General features: G+C 40.0%; 1 protein-coding gene across 7 annotated transcripts; it reads right to left on the reverse strand.

Moving 5' to 3' along the window:
- Positions 1-908: 908 nt before the first annotated feature.
- On the reverse strand, positions 909-20,256 carry ppfibp2a (PPFIA binding protein 2a). 7 transcript variants are annotated; one of them, XM_034874680.1, is made up of 22 exons: positions 20,017-20,256; positions 14,999-15,085; positions 13,852-13,965; positions 11,953-12,084; positions 9,945-10,241; positions 9,568-9,660; positions 8,215-8,326; positions 7,366-7,427; positions 6,629-6,707; positions 6,348-6,472; positions 6,191-6,258; positions 6,048-6,102; positions 5,654-5,792; positions 4,635-4,779; positions 3,992-4,120; positions 3,552-3,702; positions 3,260-3,371; positions 2,865-2,953; positions 2,580-2,702; positions 2,108-2,233; positions 1,805-1,993; positions 909-1,709 (listed from the first exon to the last, which is right to left on the reverse strand). In XM_034874680.1, the coding sequence occupies exons 1-22, from the start codon at positions 20,242-20,244 to the stop codon at positions 1,488-1,490; spliced, it is 2,877 nt and encodes a 958-aa protein (XP_034730571.1). In that variant the 5' UTR covers positions 20,245-20,256; the 3' UTR covers positions 909-1,487. The 7 variants fall into 7 exon arrangements, with proteins under 7 accessions (XP_034730571.1, XP_034730579.1, XP_034730588.1 ...); XM_034874688.1 differs by lacking the exon at positions 20,017-20,256 and adding an exon at positions 18,817-19,374; XM_034874697.1 differs by lacking the exon at positions 9,945-10,241.
- Between the last annotated feature and the right edge of the window lie 1,510 nt (positions 20,257-21,766).

The following is a 21,766-nucleotide window of genomic DNA, read 5'->3' on the forward strand; positions in this document are numbered from 1 at the left end:
GCCACTGTTAAGATTTACCGTTTTAGCGTTGTTCGGACAAATGGCCTTTGAATGGGAGAGCTGACTGGAAAAACCAACAGCTACAGTGAGTTGTTGAATCTTTTTAGTAAACTCTGTGTACACAAACAATTTTCTCAGTGCTAGATTTCATTTGTAGAGCCCCTGGCGAGACTTTGGAAGCAAAGTTTAATGCTTTGTTGAGCTGTCTTAGTGTTTTAAAAATAGTGATTTTGATGTTATCATATAATAATATGCCCCTGGCAATCCCATTCAAAAGGCCATTTGACTGAAAAACGATAATACAGTAAATCTTAAATATGGAACTTCCTTACTAATTATGCTTTTAAACCAAAGTAGATTAACAAAAAGACCCTATAGATTGCATTTTGACTAGAGTTACGCTGTAATATTCACCAGCAAGAGGATCATTGATTGTTTGATTCATTTATTTTCATTAACTCACCAACCAAATCAATATTGATTTTATTTCAGTCTCGACTGCTATGGCAGCTATTAAGACTCCTCCCCTTCAAAGAACCTGGGCTGGCACAAACCAAACCTCCTGTTCAATAGTGTGGTGCCAACCATTCTATATTTCAGATATTTGACCAGAGATTGGCAGCCTTGGATCACATTTAAGATCCTAAGATCCATCCTCAGAAAGTAAGGTGTCTCTCTAACTATAATGAAATGTATTGCACCAACGCTAAAAGTGTTCTGAAATTGAAAAGTCTCAAAACTTAAACTTAAAAACTGCATCTGTTATTCACATACAGCAAGTACTGTATTGAACAATTGAGCTGACATTTGATGAAGCTGTTTAGAGACAGCAGTACGCATTAAAGCACCAGGTGGAAGCAAAAGCATTTGCGTTGATGGTCTCCAAAATTACAATAACAAGACTATGGTAACCTTTGACCCGATGCTTATTATATTACTGCATAGTCATAATCAATGAAACATCGCAACATTTAGATAGGAGAATCCTTTACAAACACACCTGATTCAAAGGTGCAGAAGAGTAAGTGTAGTGGCTAGAAACATGTTTTAATTTTTCATATAGACAAGACATTCTTAAAGTAACTGGTGTCACCTATTATAGTGTGCAGATGTATAACAAGAAATGGCTATCAACATTCTAACTAAATCTGCAAACGTTTATATACAAAATGGTCTGTAAAATAGTTAGTAGTAGTGAAAGTAGAAGCTGTGGAATCCAAATGTAGAAGGAATGCAGAGAGCAGCTTTCATGAAACATTTAACACAATGTCACCATTCATCACCAATTTAGATCAATTTTGAATTAAGCAACGTCTGGTTAAAAATACATTTACAACAATTAACATTGGCTGCTTAATACAGCACTATTGCAGCCCATTCAGCAAGTCACCTCATGGATTCATCTTGGGTTCTTTATTGCATCAGAATTTCCACTGATTTGCAAAGTAACTTAGAGAGTGAGACGGGAGTGTGCGGGATTTCTTTAATTATTGTTTTGGGCCATTAGCAAGAGCTCTTGTCCCCACCTGCTCGCGCCTCTCAGTCTGTCTGTCCATGTTGGGGCTAAGGCCCCTGAGTGCTGCAGAGGACAAGCGAGAAACTCCATTCACTGTCAGCGCCCCACTGTCTATTGGACAGATATAGTCTGCAGATTCATCAGGTTTCCTCTTCCTGAGGTGACTAAATTGAGTGAAACCCAGCTTCTTTGGCTGAAAACACAAACAAGTTAAACTCATTAATTAAGCATTTAGATTTAATGCTGCTTCAAATACATAGCAGTGTGATTCTTAGATTGTGCTCTTACCTTTACTTTAGCAGTGGTAGTGAGGGGCACATGGCCTGTGGCATTTCCATACTCTCGCTTCTCCTGCGTGGCCTGATGTCCCACCAGGGCAGAGAAGGCAGTGGCGAGGTGGCGACGTAGCAAAGTCTTTTGCGGAGGAATATTTAACAGCAGAGCCAAAGTCTCTGAGCTGAAACGAGGCTCCAAGATCTATGGAAGAGCATATTGACAGCATGTGAAAGCAACAAATTTGAGTCTCCAGGGAACGTCAGCATGTAAGCTTTTGAAAAACTTGCAGACAAGTTTGAAATCTACAGGACTTACAATCAGCCCACCATGAACACCACTGCCCCGTAGATTGGGGGCATACTCGGCTAAATCCACTGCTCTCAGCCACTCCATCACGCGATGGTTAGACCACTGAACCACCTCTGAGGGAGAGGGCTGTTTCTTAAGAAGTTAAAAATAGAACTTATTAATCATTTACTCGTAACTGTTTGACCTATTTACTAAATACACCGGAAGTTGGCAGAATGAAGCTTAACAGTGATTATGCTTTGTAGGCAATCATACAGCATAAAAGGAAATGTGCTCTGTGTTTGAAAGCATTTGATGTCTGTCTGTCGCCATCTTGTGGGAAACTTATTTGATGACACCTATCCACCATCTGAGAGCAGAATTCACACAAAAACTGCAGCATAACATACAACATAAAACATATATAGTATAACTACTACATACAACACTCCCTCGCACAATCCCCAATTTCCACTTACTCCTGTCTATCTTGGCTTACCTCCTCCCCTGGCCTACGTCGAAGACAGTTGGGGTTGAACTTGTTGGCATGAAGGACATGGATGGCACATTTAATACTGAGATGATGAAGCTGGCTGGTGACCTTTAGCGTCAAGAGGTCATTCTGAGTGAACGACAAAAGAACATCAGTGAACTTCAAAGAAAAGTATACAAATCCATACCATGTTTTAAATCATGTTTTAAGTCATGTTGATATAATTTAAATGTATTTGCAGGCCTCCACTTTAATAGAAAATGTTACAGTAGATGCATGGATAATTCGTACCACTGTGAGGTATTGTATCATTCGACCATCCACTCGTGCTTCATGGAAGTGATCTTTATACTGAGGCAAACCGATGTCATCCAACCAGCCTAAATGGGTGAAAATCAGACATTAATTCACTTCACTCATTACACTTTGGAATGCTAATTTAAGTATCCTCAGCTGTGAATTGCCTGTAATAGCTCAGTTAAAATGCAGTTCCTTGTTTTGAATTCTGGCCATATTTGCATGTTTTCAATTATATTTATATATATATATATATTATATCTCACACATGACATGTCTTTGTTTGGTTTGTGGCACGAGAAGTCTCAATCTCTATTTGTAGATCTAATTCAAATGAGAATGCAGTGTGAGTTCAGAATATGTAATACAGTATTTAGAAAGAGTCTTACGGGTGACCCAGATGTAGTCCAGCTCTGACGATTTTTCTATAACTTTAGTGGTGAATGCTTTCAGAGCAAGTTGCAGCTTCTTCCTGTGCAGTGGATTCTTCATACCCATCTCCTGAGGTCAGAAAGGAATGTTTGTCACAATAAAATCAAAGATTGAGGAATAATTGATGGTTTAACCACACACTATGCAGTTTAATTTCATCTGATTAATCTAATTTTCAAATGTATCCATGGATGTTTCTTTTGCCCGACCTAATACCTAAATACTGTATATCCTGTTTTATGCTCTAACCCTCTCAAAGTCTTGAGGTGTGGCAGACAGCAGTATCTGTCCATTTTCAACCCACTGCCTGGTGAGATTGACATACTGGCCCAATCCATAGTCCTCCAGCCAGCCACATACTTGCTCTTTGGTCCACTGGCTGAATGGAACATTCATATCACTGAAATAAATAAAATACAATTCATTTACAAATGTATTACATGTATTTAAAATGGTCATTTTAATTGAAGGAATCACATCACACATTTAAAACTGAATTTGTTATGCTAAGAAAAGCCCTCAAGCCTCTTTTCATTTGGGTATTTAAGAAATGGTGGAGGTGGGAGAACCAAACCAGATTATTTTAAAGCAGCAAAGTTTGCGACTTGACTGATACAAAACCCTTAATAACTTAAAATAGGAGTACCATACCACAAAGTCAGGTTCAATAGAGGCACAATGAGCTTTACCGTGCAGAATCATGAGATTCTGGGGCCCTGGTCAGTCTGGGTCCTGCTGTTGCACGCAGCCCACCTCTTCTAAACTGACCGGCATCTGGATCCGCTGCCTGGAGCCCTCCAGATTGGGTTCTTCGAAGTCTGTATGGGAGAGGGAGGGTAAACATGTCAGAAACTACTTTTTCATTGTTGTTACATATCTAATAAGATGTAAGATATAGGTGATAATTGAATATATTTTAGACTACTGTACACTTTTTATGCTAAAAGTCAATAGCAGTTATCAATATCACTCATCGTCTGATTATTATGTGTAATTGTGTTTCAGTAATGATATTGTTTGCGTTAACTTGATCAGTGTGATAGTAGGCCAAGTGTAGTAGAAGAAGAATACTTCCACATATGCATAAATTATTTCTTAATGATTTTATCTCTTTACGTAAACACACAACTCTCTTCACATAAACCTTTATGTGTTATTTATACAACTGAATGTATTTTTACATGAACCGTATGTTAGATTTAAATTTACTATATACATCATACACATTCTTTTACCCTTAATTCAATTTAATGTTTGGTTGTTCTTTTATTGGTCTTGGTGCTCATTTTTGTTGATGCATTGTTGATGATCAATGTATTTTCACACACTCACTTTCCCCAGAGCCTTTTAAAGCTCCTGTTATTCTTCATGTATTCTGGTGAGCCCACAGCCCGTTGGCCAGGCTGTGTGTTTGCTCCAGAATGGGGAACAGGGGAATTATCACTTGAAGTGCTGTCGTCGACTTTCTCCAACTTTACTGTAAGAGGTTTCAAAAACACCAGTCAGTTAATACTTAAGGTTATAAAATGATGGTATAAATTGTATGAATGTACTGTTGAGGGCTACATATAAGCAACATTGCATAGATGCATTTAATTAGTAGTTAAAAATGGCAGTTTACCTTTAATAATTAGCAGACATAGCCACACTGTAATCTTGCCAAATTAAACAACATTTCAATAATGGGAACTTTGAAAAGATTAGACTGTCTAAATTTATAGTTCTCCTTTAGTTGAGGCGTTGTAAAAGGCACAATCTTGATGATGATGATCAAAGAGTAGAAAGCAGTGGACGCTATTTTGTCTCTTAGCATACCAAAGAGCTAAGTAGTGCACATGTGGCAGTCTGCCTTTTCACAGTGCTCTATTCAGGAGAGGGAACACAGGTTACAGACCATTGAGTTCAGCAAATAATCTGTTAATGCCCTGTGAAAATGTAGGGGTTTTAGCTACATTTTACAAGGTGTGATCTTTATGATACGTGCAGTCAGTCACCACTCTACAGCAGAATGCACCAGAAAGAAATCAGGGTGGGGCTCAAGTTAATTCTGGTCAATGTAGCTGAGGAAGGGTGGAGCTGGGATGAATGTGGTCAATCTGAGCAAGAGAGAGGGTGTGTTTGGTAAGAAAGTCTATCCCATGATACATCTGCGCTGTCAGGAGCCTTTGCAATTAGATGTGATCAAAGATACAGTGGTTGTCTGGTCAAAGGAGAGTGGTTTGTTCCAAATATGAATAAATCACATGGGAATTACTGGCCTCTCTCACGACTAGTCCACAGAAAAAGAAAGTCTGATCCTACGTCAGGGATTATTACTGCACACTTGACTGAATAAGTATGTCTGGATTTACTTTGGCTGGAGTCTCCATCTTCGCTCCCATCTGGAGACCTTTGACTCTGGATTTCACTGCTGCTGTCTCTGCTCCCGTTCTGCTCTGACAGAGAGGAATTCACAGGCGGCGTCTGACTGCTGGTGTCATCCAGACCACTCTGGATAAACCACACACAGATACAAATAGAAAAGACAATAACTGTAAATATCTGTACAAAACCAGATACTGTACAAATGAGCAAATTCTGAGTTATTTCATGTATCAATTATGTAAGAAACAGCAACAGTAGCTTATATACCATAGAAAAATTAAGGATCTGAATAATTCCGGGTTGGTAATGCATATTAACTTAAGCTAAACTAAATGGTAAGAATGATTGGCATACCAGATCTGAACGATGACTATAACATACCTTTTGTAAAGGTGCTTTCGTTAGGTCGTTCATACTACTTGAGAAAGGTTCTGATCTGAGAAGATAAGAAGACAGTATTCTCAGCAAAATTCCAACAAAAAAATATTGGCGATTCATCCACGGACGAAAGGCTGCTTTTCTACCGGGAATCACTGTCCTTCTGGGCTGATGAAACAGACGTTTGTTGGGAGGAAGAACTGCTTGTGGAAACCTGTGATGGGTATTAAAAAAATGTTTATGATTATGCAAAAAAAAAAAAAGAAGAAATTTGACCTCATAGCTGAAACTGTTTGTACCCACTTCAGACTTTACATCTTCTGATTTTGCACTAGCTGAGTCAGTAGTCTTCATCAATACATGCGCCTCTTCCTCACTGCTGCTTGATGGGGTCCTACCATTTGAAAATGAACGAACAGCAGGTGGAGCTACAGTAACAAAGAGAAGAGAATTTTTTTTCCTTATCTTGAGAAGTGGCGCATGTTTCTGTTAAGGAGGGAAGTGTGGTGCCTTTCATTGTGCTCAGCAGTGTTGTTAACATATGCAACAAAGGAAGGATAAAGGATTTAATTGATACTAATTACCTTGCCTTGTGGTGTTAGGGACCTCTTTGAATTGCCTGCACTGATTCAAGAGCAGTGTGAGCTCTTCGATACGTCTGTCCTGAAGAAGAAACAGAGAGGAAACCTTAAGGTTAGGAAACACACATGTAGACTATCTGCTTCACTCTATTACTGACCGATACGCCACACAAACGTCCCTCTTTCACCATATGGCCTTTGCATCAAAGTAGTGGATAGGGTGGGGATTGACACAGGCCTGGCTCGAAATCTTAGTTGTGGAAAGCAGCTGCATATAGACCTTGTGTTTTGAAGTGGTGCCCATGCCTGGTTTTGTCATGGTTCTTTTAATGCAGCTCACTCCAAAATTAGGCTTGGCACATCGAGGCCTACTTAAGTGTGGCTTTGCCTGAAATGGCTCGCCTTGGGGTGGGTGTGCGTGTGGGTCTATAGTAATGTGCCATTGCAGGCCCTCATATGTGAGTCTTTAAAGTCCAAGATTCTCTGGGAGGGAGAATACAAAAGCCCCTCTGTACTAAAAATTGTTGGAGGGTGGTTCCCTTTCAGAAATGACAACATCTAAAAACAGTTACCTTCTACCCTTTTAAACAGCATGATAATATCAGCTGTTTATACAGGCCAGTTAAAAAACTTAACATTGTAGTAAACTGATGGCAACACACAAGTTGCATCAGTACATTCTGTACAGCTGTGTTGACCAAAAAGAGAAAGGATAGATTTCCAGATCACTGGCTACTTACCTTTTCATCATTAGCAGCTGCTAGTGATTTCATTCCACTCCTAAGGCTCTGCAGCTCCTGATCTATAAAGAGAAATCCAACATTGATTATTAATATGTATATGCAGCTCCTTCTATCTGTCTTTAGAAAGAAAGAATATGCAGAAATACATGCTAGCATGTTGTAGATTTATTCCTCACTAAAGTCCCATTCAAACTATGTATTTTTAGATTCACCCAAGCCTTGTTTATCTACCAATCATAGCTTTGGCCATTTCAGCTTTCACATATTTTATAAACTTCCTTCATAACTATTGCAGGCACACAGGCAGCATTGCTGGTGAGGAACAGTGATCATACTAAACATGTACCCCAGAGATGTGTTAATCTATGACCGACAAAATGAACAAAAAACAAGACATTATGCCCTCAGAAATTCATAAACACAATGAAAAAGCCAAAGGGAAGAGAGATTGCATTGAATAATTTTTGGAAACCAGTTGGTGATTGTAAAGCTGGCCCTCAGAGCAGAAGAAAACAAAACATAATTCAAAACCGAGACATGTCTGGAGTAAAAAAATTATGAAAGATCAAAAGTAGACATCGCCCATGGGTTTAAATTCAACTTAATTAACTGTTCAGGCTTACATTTCCTGTACATCTCCTCTGAGAGAGATAGAGAGACAGATACCCATAATGAAACAGTTTATTAAGGGCCAAGACAGACTTTTCCCCACAGCTATTACTGCCAGATAATGAATGCAAAAAGGAGGCATTAACTGTGTCACCTATCAGGCTGAGTAACTCTTTCAGAGTGAGAGGCTGTTGTTGGCAGGTTGGTCAAGGGCTTGAGGTTGGGTGCTTTGCTTACCTCTCTCCAAGCTCTCAGGGGATGGAGATGGTCTGGCCAGCAGCCGAGTGTGCAAGCTCTCGATCTGAGCATTCTTACTGAGCAGAAGCTGCTGAAGGCTGCTGATCTCTTCCTGTGGGTGCAACACAAGCAGGAATCTTAGCAATCTTAGCAGAAAGGACATGCAGGTCTGTGCACTGTGTGTGCCAACATACATCTGTTTTAACATGCACAGCTAAAAGCGCTTTTTACATTCACAAAAACAAAACATTTACACAGGTCCCTAGTGCCTGCACTAGAAACTCAAACTCAATAAGATATAGGTTGTTTATTTTTCCCCACGTATAACTAGAACACATAAAACAAAGCACAGACATGGTTCTTATTTAAATTTAAAAGAATCCAATAATGGGTCATTCCTGTCTGGAGTTTATAGTTTGTTTTGAAATACGTTGCAGAGTATAAGGAAAAAACAGATGGCAATAAAGTTAAGTTCAGTCAGATCTATTTAGCAGTGTTTTCTGTCTGTATAAGTTGTTTGGAGGAAAGTGAAAGTTAGTAAGTGTAATACTCAAAACACTACTCCCCGGTGGTTTGTTTAAAAAGGTAGACTAAGTTACATTAAGTGTACACATGAAAACGTGTTTATATAGCTCAATATCAGCCATGTCAACATAGGTAGCCAATTTCTTGAAGGTGCATTAACCAAAGCCCCACACACACCTACACATTCTGTGAAATGTAACATATGCTTTTGGATTTTGCAATTCTGGATAAACACCCAGTTGATGGAGAGATGCCAATAGGACATTTGATGAAAAAATAAAGAACTGCAGATGGTAATATACAGTACTCACATGACCTCCATGTAACTCTAATGCCCATCTAAATCTAATCTGTTGTGACTATAGGTTGACCAGGCAACACTTATATGAACAAAGTAGTAAAATCAAATTGCTGTTTTAGTGTGCAGTCACAACATGTATATTTCATACACAGACAGAGACAGATATTGTACTAGAAGGAAGACAGCAAGATATGAATTTATCAAAAGGTTAGTGCAAGAAAAATTGCTTAAGTAAGCTTAAGAAGTTGAATGCTATGGGGTCATGCCAAGGTATACAACTGGGGCATTAAAACATGACTAAGCCATCATTAAATCTATTTCTACAGGACTTTAAAATGGAAGGTGAAATAGTTCTCAGACTTCTTAAGAAAACAGGTGTTCGTGCAGAACAGAATGACTCACTGAAATGGCTGGAACATCAGATTGGACATCATTTAGGAAAGTTGAATGGACAGTTAGCAGTGGAATCTGGGCATTAATGGTGTATTACAAAGTCTAGACACCATGAAAGAAGAACTTTCTTTTACCTTTGTTGCTTTGAGTTTCTTCTCATAATGTAACTTCTGATCCTCCAGGTGCTCCACTTTGTCCTTAAGAATCCCGAGCTCTTTAACTAAGACCTAAAACAGAAGGCATGAGAACATTTAGCTAGTTTAAAATATGAAGGTGTTGTTAGTAAATTTGATTAAAGATTGCATGAAATGCATTTATCAGTTGTGCCCCAAACTGATACATAGCTGATAAATGTGATTATTATTTTCAGTTAGATCAAGCAAGTTGCACAGTGACATTTAGTGCTTCTGAGGATGTTTAGTGAGTGATTGTTTTATTTGCATCTACACACACTAAAGTGGGACAACCCATGCTGTACACAACGTAAGTCATGCCCGCAGGCTGTGCCTACACTTTCTTCTCCACAGTAGTATTGCTGCTCATCATCTGAGCTACCCTCTCCCAGGTTGTGTGCGTTCCCATCAGGCCCCTCTGAAGCCTCTTCTAGTTTGTGCATCAGCCCTGGGTTTCTGTCACAGGACGGCCCGATGTTTTCGCCCTCGCCCTTGGTGGACTCAGTGGGGCACGACACTGGAGAGCTGCTGTCAGTCGGGATCTCCAAGGCCTTTTTCTCCTGGATCTTGCTATTGATCTCCTTCTGAAACCTACACATCTGCTCCTGCAGTTCACTAATAAAATTCACTACAGTCTAACAGATGCAGTGGGGGGGAAATAGTTGAGAGACACGTTTAGAAAGAGAAGGGGAAATACTATAGAGTGTAAATCCTGAGAGTGTGTGAATTTGGTCTTTAGCCTAAATACACCAATATGCTAGTGAGCCTGTGTTAGAAACACAAATCTTAGTTTTGTCCTATATAGACACGCTGGGCCAGTCTCATCTGGTTAAACACATTTTTTGTATTTGTTCATGAACCTGAACCCTTGATTTGGCCCTAATTGTATTAAGATTATGCTGTGCCATATTTCTAACTTCAAACAAATCTAGTTTAGGCAGTTTGCATTGACAAATTGCAAGAGGGGTAAGTAAGTTTGCCATCTTTCAGAGGTGATCGGTGCCCATATTCCTTCAGAAAGAGTGTAAACAGCAGCCAAGCTATGCCCGGACTGTGGACAGAGGAAGTCTCACTTGGGGTCCAGTACAGCGGATATGACAGATGATATGGAGTGCCTGCGTGGCTAAATTTAACTGTGAGCTTACTGGCTCCACAGCAAGAAGGCTTCCATATGTTTAGTGTTTGTGTGTGTGTGTGTGTGTGTGTGTGTGTGTGTGTGTGTGTGTGTGTGTGTGTGTGTGTGTGCGTGTGTGTGTGTGGACATGTTTGTGTAGTAGAGGCAGCACGTGGGAGGCCAGTAAAGCGTTCAAAGCAGATTTTTCCCCCCATTCTACTTAAGTCCTAGCAGCTGCTGTGGGGAAAGTTGTGTTTCTGCACATGATGAAAGCAGGATTAAGAAGTGGTGAAACACTGCTGTCTACTGAAACACACGTATAGACACCATTACTTTTTGCTTAGAAATACAAAGCAAATCAAAACACCCAAGCAAATTTAAATAAATCCTTTCTGCTTGTTCTTTATACTGTAAATGTCAAATGTTTTGGGAACATGCCTCCAGTTAGAAAGCAGGTCCTTTTTTCAGAATGGCTAAGTCAACCTGTACCCACCACCAAGAACAAAATTCTCTGGGCTTAAGCCTACACACACTTATATTTGGCCCACCATCCATCATGCCAGCTCTGCTTCGCAGGAACTCTTTTAACCTGAGTACATAAAAGACTCTTTGACCAGCAGTATTTTGATGGTAACTACATACATTACAATATCCTGTCTGGTGGTAATGCTGCGTTCTCTGCTTCCCCTTTTCCCCAAATCATATGGTCACTGAATGCCCAGGATGCCTGCTGGTAACCTAACACATCTGTCTTAAGCAAATACATGATTCAGTTTAAACTGACAAAAAATGTAAACCCCTTTGAGACTTTTTTCCTGTGGACTTTGACCAGTAAGAACAGATCCAGGGTTTGGGTGAATGTTCCCCTCCGGCCGTCCAGAAAGTGTTTATGATCTCCCATAAAATCCGGAGCTGACTTCAAGGTTAGATCCATCAGAACACAAGGCAGATTTGTATGTTTACCTTCTTAATTTCTGGCAGAATTAGGTTTGCATTTCTGAGGACTACAGTAAATCAGAGGTTTCTGAGGTTTTCAGCTAAATAATGCTACTAATTAAAAAAGTAAGTAAATGAAGTCCAGTACAACTCAACATGGCAACATTGTTTTGGTGGATACATATTGGCTTTAAATAAGTTCTTACAAACAACACCATACCTACAGATTGTACTACATATTAAAAAATAAAACACCACAAGGAAGTATGCATATTTGGCTCTGTGAGAAGCGCTACCTCTGCTTTGTGCTGCCTTTCAGCTCCATGGCTCTGTTTTCCCTCCATGTCTGCCAGCTTTAGTTTCAGGTAGGACACCTCCCCCATAAGATTCAACTTCTGTTTTTCCAGTGACGCTCTATGTAGGAGTTCCTGTCATTAACAACATACAGCATACAAACATACATAAATACATAATCCCTTCAATGATACACACTACTCAATACTCACTGAACAAAGGCCACATTAAGTATGGGGCTGAGCAAGCTTGCTGTTCTGACAGTCCCTTCAGACAAACTCACTGGTTAGATGCCGTTGAGTGGCTAAATATACACAACCCATGACCACTATTTATAATGCCTATTTCACAGCTCAACCAAAGTCCACAGCAGAGGGAGCGAGAGTGAGAGAGAGAGAGAGAGAGAGAGAAATATACCAAAAGCATGCAAAACATTCATAAAAAAAAATAAAATAACTTTGACAGGTGCATTTTCCTGTAACTGTGAACCGCTGCCAATCAAACCTGGTGCTGAGGAAGACTATGGGTCTGCTACACAGTTCTGTGACTATCTGTCCTGAGCGGCTGTTAGCCTTGAAAGTTAGGCTATGCGGGATGGTGTATTACTAATTTGGTGGATGTCAAGCAGGTGTCAAATCACTTAAAGTCCAGAAATGAGCATCGGAGGCAGGAAAACAGTACATATGGATACATCCATTTAAAACTCTGGCTTTGGAAAATATCTGGGCTTCTTCTAGAGCATACACATGGAAAATATTAGATCTTTGTCACCAGGAAGAGATTTACAGCTCAGGTCCAAAGCCTCATAATGACCATGTCTCCAAGAAACCAGCCCTGGCTGCCCTTTAATACACTGCATAACATACAATGCCGTAGAAGTTGACACTGAGCATTAAGTTCACAACTCATCAAATAGTTAAAAAAACACATTCCCTGCACCCATGCTATCAGTCAGAATAGGGTGAAACAGTCTACTTTGAATGGAAATTTCACAAAAGCAGCAATACAGGATTGATTCTGTGTAATACCTGGTTCATCTTCCTCCAGTGTCTGCCTGCAGCAAAAGAGGAGTTAGTATATTTCCCTCATGGATTCATTGGTTTCAAGATTCTAATAGTTTTTAGTAGATTACAGTTTAATACATCCAATCCATTCAGTGTCCTTTGTAGTGTTTAGCAGAGTCTCTGTTGTAGATTAGAAGTCAAAAGCAAACAACTGAAAGTTGCACACACTTCTAGCTCTTAAAGGAGCACCACCCCTATTCTTTCTCCCTCCCATCTCTCCACCTTTTCCAGCTGTTCCTCCCTTACTGATTTTTCTCTCTCTGCTTTCCTGTGTGTCTCTCTCTGTCTCTCTCTCTGTCTCTCTCTCTCTCTCTCTCTCTCTCTCTCTCTCTCTCTCTCTCTCTCATTATCTCTCTCTGTCTCTCTCTGTCTCTCTGTGTCTCTTTGTGTGTTTGTGTGTGTTCGTGTGTGTGTGTGCTGCAATCACCTGCTCAGACAGAGCAGTCTGGCCCCACATGAACCAGAAAACAACACTGAGCCATGGAATGAGTCTGAGCTTCCTAAATATGTTAGTTGTCAAGGTACTCTGCCGGCAGAAAGACTGGAATCGTAGCAAGGTATTTATTCCCAGGAAGCAGAACTCATTCCGAGTTACATTCTACAGCTTTTGAGAAAAGATTGGATCTGCAGACGACTCATATTTTAAAGATAGAATAACAGTCTAAGGCCCTGTCAAATCTCATAAATGGTATATAGCATTATTGATATAAAAGCCCTGGATGTCTCCAAACGAAAGTCAGACTTTCCAGATTTTGGTTCAGTAACACATCAAGCCTTTGGTGTGGAGTAAGTCCAATGTAAGATATTTTTTTCATACACGGTCTTAAAGTTGTGTACCTGCTGTAGCATTTCCTCGGTGGAGTTGAGTTTGTGCTGATGCTCCACCAGAGAACTCTGTAGATCGCTGATCTTGGCCCCCTGAGCTTCCACCTGGTCTGTCAGCACACTTACCTGTGTGTATTTGTGTGTGGACAGAAAAATAGATAGATAGATAAGAGACTTTTGCTCCACATCAAAACTTCCCAATAAAGCTGTTTTTCCATTGTTTAGTTTTACATTTGTTATTGCATAATTGCAGCATAGACAGCACAAAATTTAAACTTTAGGCCTATGATTATCTCTTATACTACAGAGATTATCACAGTGCACACTAATACCAGCTTTTTTCATAGAATTTCTACCCTTAATATTTGTTGAAATTTCTACATCAAACAGATCAAACAATGCAAATATTTCTTTTGAGAAGAAATGAATGATCCTTTGTGCTCGCTAGATGCTTGCGACACTTCAGTGGCTCCAGTAGTCTTAGGAGAATGCAGTTTAAATATAAATCTGCGGAGAAACTATAAAGCCACAAAATAGCTAATCACATGTGAAAAAAGGCCGGTATTACAAGCCAAGTAGAGCGGATTTTCTAAAAGAATGTTTTAATGTGGAGCCTGAAAAAAACAAACAGGGCACCTGCTCTCACACACACCTACACGCTACAGCACATGGTGGTTCTAGCCTCAACCTGTCTGAAATAAGCACTTGTTCAGCAGTCCTCATAGCTACACACACCTACACACAAGCATATGCGGACAAAGACATCACACAAAACAGGATATTCTAGTGTTGTAACAGCACCAAACCCAGCTTTTAAACTGTTGGTTCCCCCATCCAAAAGGAAAACAAAACAATTAGGCAACATTTACAACACAACACTCTGAGCTGCCGTTGGCACTCCTTTCCTTGTCTCTCTCCAGTAGCGCTGTCAAGTGATATGGGCACTGTTTAGAATCAGTTCCCGCTCACAGTGTGGTGTCATAGTTCCTCATTTCTTTGAGCAGGCTTATAGCCAATGAAATTGATTCACCTTTATAAACAAATGTCTGGGCATGCTTCAGTGTAAAACCTATTAATAGGGCATGTAGATCTTAGATAAAAGAGAAAGACAGATTTCACATTGTTTTGAATTTTTTATGTTAGTAGTGACAAATCTCACCTGCAGAATAAGTGACTCTTTGTCTCCCTCCAGACGTGATAACCGCTCCTGGTAGGACTCACTATTGCCAGATGAATGGGGGTTTACCTTCAGAATAAAGGTCAGCTGTTAAGTTCAGTAGATACACTCTTAATACAGAACAGTTGCCCTGTTGGTTTTCTTTAATACGGTTGCACTCTCCGAACAAACACATAGATGCGTGTACACGCACAAGTCTCAAACGTTGTTGTGTCAGTGGATCAAGTGTGTGTTACTTACTGTTCCGTAACACGGGGGAATGGGATGGTTGGGTTTAGGAAAAGATCAAGGGTGGAATTACAGTTCTGTCACACAGAGGAATAATGGGACGGTTAAGGACATGCACGGGACATGCATCCTGCTCTCCTGGGTGATAGTCCTATGTTTGACCTATCAACCAACCCGACCAACTACTCTATGTGGAATTTCCCCCTTGCATACTACTCGCTGTAAAGGAGACGCGACCAAGTGCATGTTATGACAGTAAATGTGTCCTTTACCGTCATATAACAACAACAAAGGCACCTTACCAAACCTCCATATTTTACGCCTTTGGAGTGAGAATGATCTGGGAAATATCTGTAAAAGGTTTGCAGGTGGAATGTTCACTGCTGTATTAGGATCCAGCAGTAAGCATTGTGTACAATATGTAATGCCGGCTGATGAGTGGAAATTAAAAATGTTAGCTGAGCTCCGAGCTGCCTGTGCAGTCAGGGATATTTCAGAGCCATCTGTGTGCAAGGGAAGCAAAGTGCAACCACAATCATGGAAACATTATGTAGACCAAAGTCCATCATCCTGAGCCAAGAAGTGGTTTACAATCATTTTAAAATACCATTAAGCCTTTAATATACTGTTTGAGTCAGACCTTTAAACACTGAAAACATCTGTTTTAGCAGAATAATATTTGAATGTTCAGTATGCCTACTTTGTGTGTACATACTAGTGTTATTAAAAATGTTATTTTATGTAACTTTTGGTGATCAATAGCATTTGCGTCCCGTTCAGTCGCTCCGTTGCATAGTCACTTTTCTTACACATGATGTGTAGCATTAGGAGCCGAGCCCCGACAGCAGCAAAGGCCTTATTGAAAGGGAAGGAATTCTTCCTTTCCTATCCTTTTCTTTCCTTTGCTTTCCTTTGCTTTCCTTTCCTTTTTTCCGGCAAATTAATCACCTTGTTGAGGGGCTTAACATACTCAAAAACTCACCAAATTTGGCGATCACAGGTTTGGTAAAAATTAACATATTGTAGGGGTTTTGGGAATAGGCGCACAAAAATGGCTTGCAAGCAGCCTGCAACAAAACTTAAAAAACTGATCCTCTGATGAACATAAGATGGTACACATATGTAGCATGTCAAGACATACAAAAAATGTCATTGGCGCCATACCCTACACCCAACAGGAAGTCCACCATTTTTAATAGAAAGTTTTAAATTAGTGCGGTTTTGGCCGTTCCCACATGTTGTTCTTTAACAAACTCCTTCTAGAGATTTCATCCAATTAACTTCAAATATAGGCTTAAAACTTTTCATGATTCATAAGACTCCAACCCTGAGGAGATTACCGGCCAAAATTTACTCAAAGTCATAGTGCCCCCTAGTGCCAGCAGGACGTAGGCCCAAAACTATACGTGCTATACTTTAACGTCATCCAATTTACATGGAGATTATAATGTGTGGTCTAGATGTGAAAGTAAGCCACCTCCTATATTTGCACTACGCCCAATCACTCAGGCCATGGACTTTCATGCCATTTGATGTAGAGTCTTGTGTGAGGTGTTATTGAACTCAACAGAGAGTTCTGTTTTCATTGGTCATGGTTTGGCCCGCTCACTATGCTTTATCCATACCCACTTTCACAGCTAATGAACTCTATGATGTAGAGTCTTGTGTAAGGTACCATTGAACTGGTGATGATTTGCAGTGTCTGAGTGCTGTGGAAATACGCGGTCACGAGGAGCAGCGTCCACCAGTAACCCCATTGCGCACGGAGGAGGACGTGTCCAACGTTGCTTGCAGCTTTAATTATTTTTATTTTTCTTCCTAAGAAATCAAAGTTCCCAAGCACAAAAACTCCCCAAACTTTGCACATAAATCCAGTCCAATGCCAAAAATGGTCCTGATGGTGGCGCTACAAAGGCCATTTAAAATTTCTAATTTTTAAAAATTCATGAAAAATCTGCAGTACATGCTACAAAGAAGCAATTTAAAATTCATCATTTTATTGCAGTTCTGTGCCTTGTCTACTAGTTGTTGAAATGCCACTTCTGACTTCATCCAGATAAAAGCTTCCTAAGATCAGTGCCTGCCTCAGCCTTGAAGATTCTAAGTTCAAGCACCTGGTATTGCAAGATGATCATACACATATCTGATCAGGCATTGCGCTGTGCACAACTGCCTTGTATATTTCTTTTATGTCTGTCTGCATTAACACACCTGATTATGATTAACAATCAGTCCAGTTCCAGTTTTGGAAAGTCATGTTATTGAGTCAACCCAGACTGACTCAATAAAATATTGCTCAAATTGCTTAAGGAGTCATTGCTTAGATAATAGATCACTGAGATCTAGGTTTGCCTTTTGACCTGAAGAATGCGAGTTCAACGGTCACAATGACACATCTTCTAGAAAATCGGCCATTGCTCTTTGAACATCTTCCCTGTTTAAAATGCTTATCACCGACCATTGCTGCGGAGAAGCTATCGTTTTGAGACTGTTTTCAACTCAACTTTAAAAAATAATCCAATCCTAGATCCTCCTCCTAACTGCAGATGTATATCAAAATTCTCTTTCATTTCCAAAAAATCTAGGTAACACAAGTGCTCTGCAATTTGGACAATAATACTTTACTAAACAATTACTAATACAGTAACGTAAATAATATCCAGTCAGGTCTACCTGAGGTTTGATGAGTAGCACTGATCTTTAAGAGTTATACTGACACACCATAACAACAACAACGATAATAATAATAATAATTATTATTTTTATTTTTCCTCTTAATTATTTTCAAGTTTTAATTTCCATAATTCTTACATAGCACCTTGTATATTGACTTGAACAGTGTTTTATAAATACACTATATTTACTATTCTTACTTATTTGCTAATTCAAAAGATTTCAAATAACGTCATGTAGACACGTCATATCTCTGGTGTAGAGAAAAATCTACTAATTTGCCGGTGTCGATCATTAAGTAAAGCTAGCATGTCCTCCATACATCATGAACCCAAGGTTAAAAATGTAACATATTGATTGACAAGTGCATCTATGAAAATACTAGCTTCATAGCTCCATGGATTTAACATTCAGTAAGTATTATAGTCTAATAGAGGCAGGGAGAGAAGGACCAATGCCTTCTTAATGGTAGCAAGAAGTTATGTGCTGTCCAAAGATCTCCGCTGACATGCATTTATCTTTCACCTCAAACACTTCAAGCTTGTGACCAGTTTGGCGTACTTGTTGTGCATTCATCAATTCACCTTTGTGGTGATCTATTTATCTACCCTAACACAAGATGTCTGGCATTTCTGCAATCACATAGTAGCCAGTATTGGTATTGTTTACTTTGACAGTCCACAAGGAGCTTGAATATCTGAGTGCATGTGTTGCATTTTTTGCAGCACACCACTCTAACTCCCAATGAAAACACTTCACAACACTTGCTCCCAACTTTTCTTCATGGCAACCATACATGCATCATTGCAAGAGCAAAATGAACAAGCAAGATCCTTTGTGCAACTTTTGGTGCCATATGAAAGCATGAAGAGCAGACATGCAAGTGGAGAATGTCTTACCTTTCTAAGCCAGGCAAAATGTCTGTAGAAGTCAATTTCATACTCCATTCTGCATGCCCATTGTACTGGAGGTCTGACTCTCAATGTTTGATACTAAGAGAATTAAGTCAGCGCTATGAAGCTGAAAAGAGGATGAAGACAACCAAAATCCACACTAAAACATAACAATGGTGATACACTCAATCTCTTTGAATCCAACTCTCTTCTCACAGACCCTCCATTACTGAAGTTGAAGAGAGTGCAGAGAAGACCTTGGTCCGTGTGGTTTGAATTCTGGGCAGCCTGAGACTTTTAGAGCTGAGGCAAATAACTCAAACCATGCCAGTTGGCTGTACTCCCTTTCTTTCTTCTCTTCTCTTTTTCACTTTATTACTCCCCCTTTTGCTTTTCCTGCTTTCCCTCTCAAGCACACAAAAAATGCTTCAGCAATTATATCTCATCTTTTTCTGTCCTCCCTTTCTTTCTCCTGTACCTTTTTCTGTCTGTCTCTAGCCCAATCTCTCTCTGTCTGCGGGACCTCTTGGTCAAGACAATTTTGTGGGGCTTCCTAAAGGGGCACAGGGGAGAGGAAACCTTCTGCAGCACATGCTTGTCAGATGCGGTGCAGAGCAAGAAGTCAGTAAAGACGACACATAAGGGGAGGAGGAGGCAGTGCAGGAGACTGAAGGGGAACCGGAGTGTAAAGTTGACAATATTAAATTTTAAGTATAGTAAAATAGGGAAAATGCAGATGGTGGCTAACATGGACCGGACAAAGAAATACTTGGAGAAAAAGGAGTACAGGAGCAATGCAGAGGCACCACAATAAAGGAAGTAAGGGAGTGAAAAGGGGGAGCAACTGCTTATACTTTAAACAGGAGCTCTGGATCTCATTACCAGAGCAGTTTGCAATAGATCCAGCTTCCATCTCACTACTTCTTAGCAGACAGGAAAAAGCCCTCCAGACTTTGACGGCCAGTTTAAAGACCACCATATCACACAACTAATAAAACCCAGGGTCTCATGGACCAGTAGAATGTAAAGAATGCATAGTATATGCCTTTGCACAATTCTAACATAACCCTCTCTCATAAATTGGATTTTGGATATTTTAGATTGGGTATTGTATTTGCATACTAGTTGTAATATAATGCTGTTCTTGTCTATCATCCATCCCTGTTTGAGTTGTTAGGGCCTACATGTAAGTGACACAGCACATACCTCATCTCTCTTCAGCCATTTTAATATTATATTTGCAGTATTAGTGGAGAAATGTTTCCCAAGAGAGTCCTGTTCTTCATCACTCCCTTGCCCCTCCAGCACTTCCCTGAGGGCCTCAGTCAATTGGAGAGTCTTGAGGGCGGCATGGGTCACCTGTGATTTACCCTCTGAGGCCTGGCAATCCTGGCCACCGGACCGCATTAGAGGACTCAAAAGCCCTTCACCCATTTTGCCTAGAGGAAAGAATAACAGGAAATCAACTACAGCCTCTTAATTTCTTTGGCATCAGGGTAAACAACTGTTCAAGAAGTGACTGGCAGGCTGCAGAACAATAACAACAGTTCCTGAAATGGTCTCTTGAGGGTGCTATTGTGCTCCAGTGTAGCTCCAGTGGATGTAAAGCCCCACATGTAAATAGCATCAAATGGCTGTACACTGTGGGATCCAAAATCCACAAATTAAAGGCTTGACTGATACCGTAATCATCATGTCTTAGTTGCAAAAAGTACATATTATTTATGCCATCTGAAGTTGAATTAAAGGTACAGTAACGCAGTCGAGACACAATGTGGACATGTGTATTGTTTTGTAGCGTATTTTATCATTAATGACAGTGTGTGATTACTAGTTGTCATCTGTGGTGTAGTAAGGGTTAGAGTGATTCGAGTGTGGTAATGGTTGGACCGTCACTTCTATCAATAGAACATTGTCTTCTGACCCTGTGCAACAACCCCAACAGACTGCTCAGGGTTGGGGCAAACATCTCTGACTAAAATGTATCACCACTGCTAGAAAATACAGAAGGGTGGACATTGCAAAATAACTCTGAGTTCAGGCAATTAGTGTACAGTGAGGTTTAGAAGCTCGAGCAGCAGCAATAAAAGTCCAAAAGCGTTTCCCTGATTGAAGAAAATTGAGAAGAAAGATTACAGAAAGGTACTCATCTAATCAAAATACTGCTCATTTCTTTTTCAATCAAACCTCTCAACATGGCTAAAAACAGATGTCTCATCCTCAACACATGTTTTAATGTTTGCATTTCAACCTCTTGTTCGTAAATTATCCAGCGCAATATAAAAACACTTTTTTTCTCTGTACTACATGTGTATGTGAAAATCGCATGGATATCACAGGTTTCATGGAGGCCTGCAATCATAAACTGGGCAGTCTATTGAAGGCCTGATTAGGAAACAGAAATTCTTACCAGCAATAATGTCATCCATTTGCTCCAAGGCGGCCTCCAACATGTGGCTGGCATTTGACGCCATGGCAACAAACTTCTCCGTTTTATGAAGCAACACAAGTAGATCCTCATGCAACGGTACAAGTGATAGTTCTTCAACAGAAAGACAGTGTGTCGCAGACTACTCCCTTTCTTGTTGCACTTGGATCCTTTTTTACACCAAACAGCTGTCCTGACATTTGAGTGACTTCCAAGTAAATAACCTCCTGAAAGTGGCTTTTGGGTCCCCTCTCATTTTGTGGCAGGAGAGAAGCATGCTCATTGTCAGTGCTGTTATCCACATGAGGACAAAGCTTGTATTTAGAATAATTTGTTTCTTTGTTTCTACAAGTAGTAATTGTTAGTCTGTATATATTTTCACTCCACACTATATATATGTGAATGAATTTAGACTAGTTTTACTTAAACAAAGTGGAAGAAGTGACGATACTTATATATTTAGCGCAAAAACCAACAGTTTTGATCAACATTTGTTTAGGTGGAGCCACAGAGGTCACAGCAGCACAG

This window comes from Etheostoma cragini, chromosome 1 (assembly GCF_013103735.1).
Source record: "Etheostoma cragini isolate CJK2018 chromosome 1, CSU_Ecrag_1.0, whole genome shotgun sequence".
NCBI lineage: Eukaryota > Metazoa > Chordata > Actinopteri > Perciformes > Percidae > Etheostoma > Etheostoma cragini.

Excerpts from the sequence above, each read along its gene's own strand:
- ppfibp2a (XM_034874680.1), bottom strand. The coding sequence starts at position 20,244 with ATGGGTGAAGGGCTTTTGAGTCCTCTAATGCGGTCCGGTGGCCAGGAT. Across the intron at positions 6,259-6,347 it reads CAGAAGATGTAAAGTCTGAA|GTTTCCACAAGCAGTTCTTC; the intron begins GTGGGTACAAAC and ends TACCCATCACAG. Across the intron at positions 4,121-4,634 it reads TTTAAAAGGCTCTGGGGAAA|ACTTCGAAGAACCCAATCTG; the intron begins GTGAGTGTGTGA and ends TCTCCCATACAG.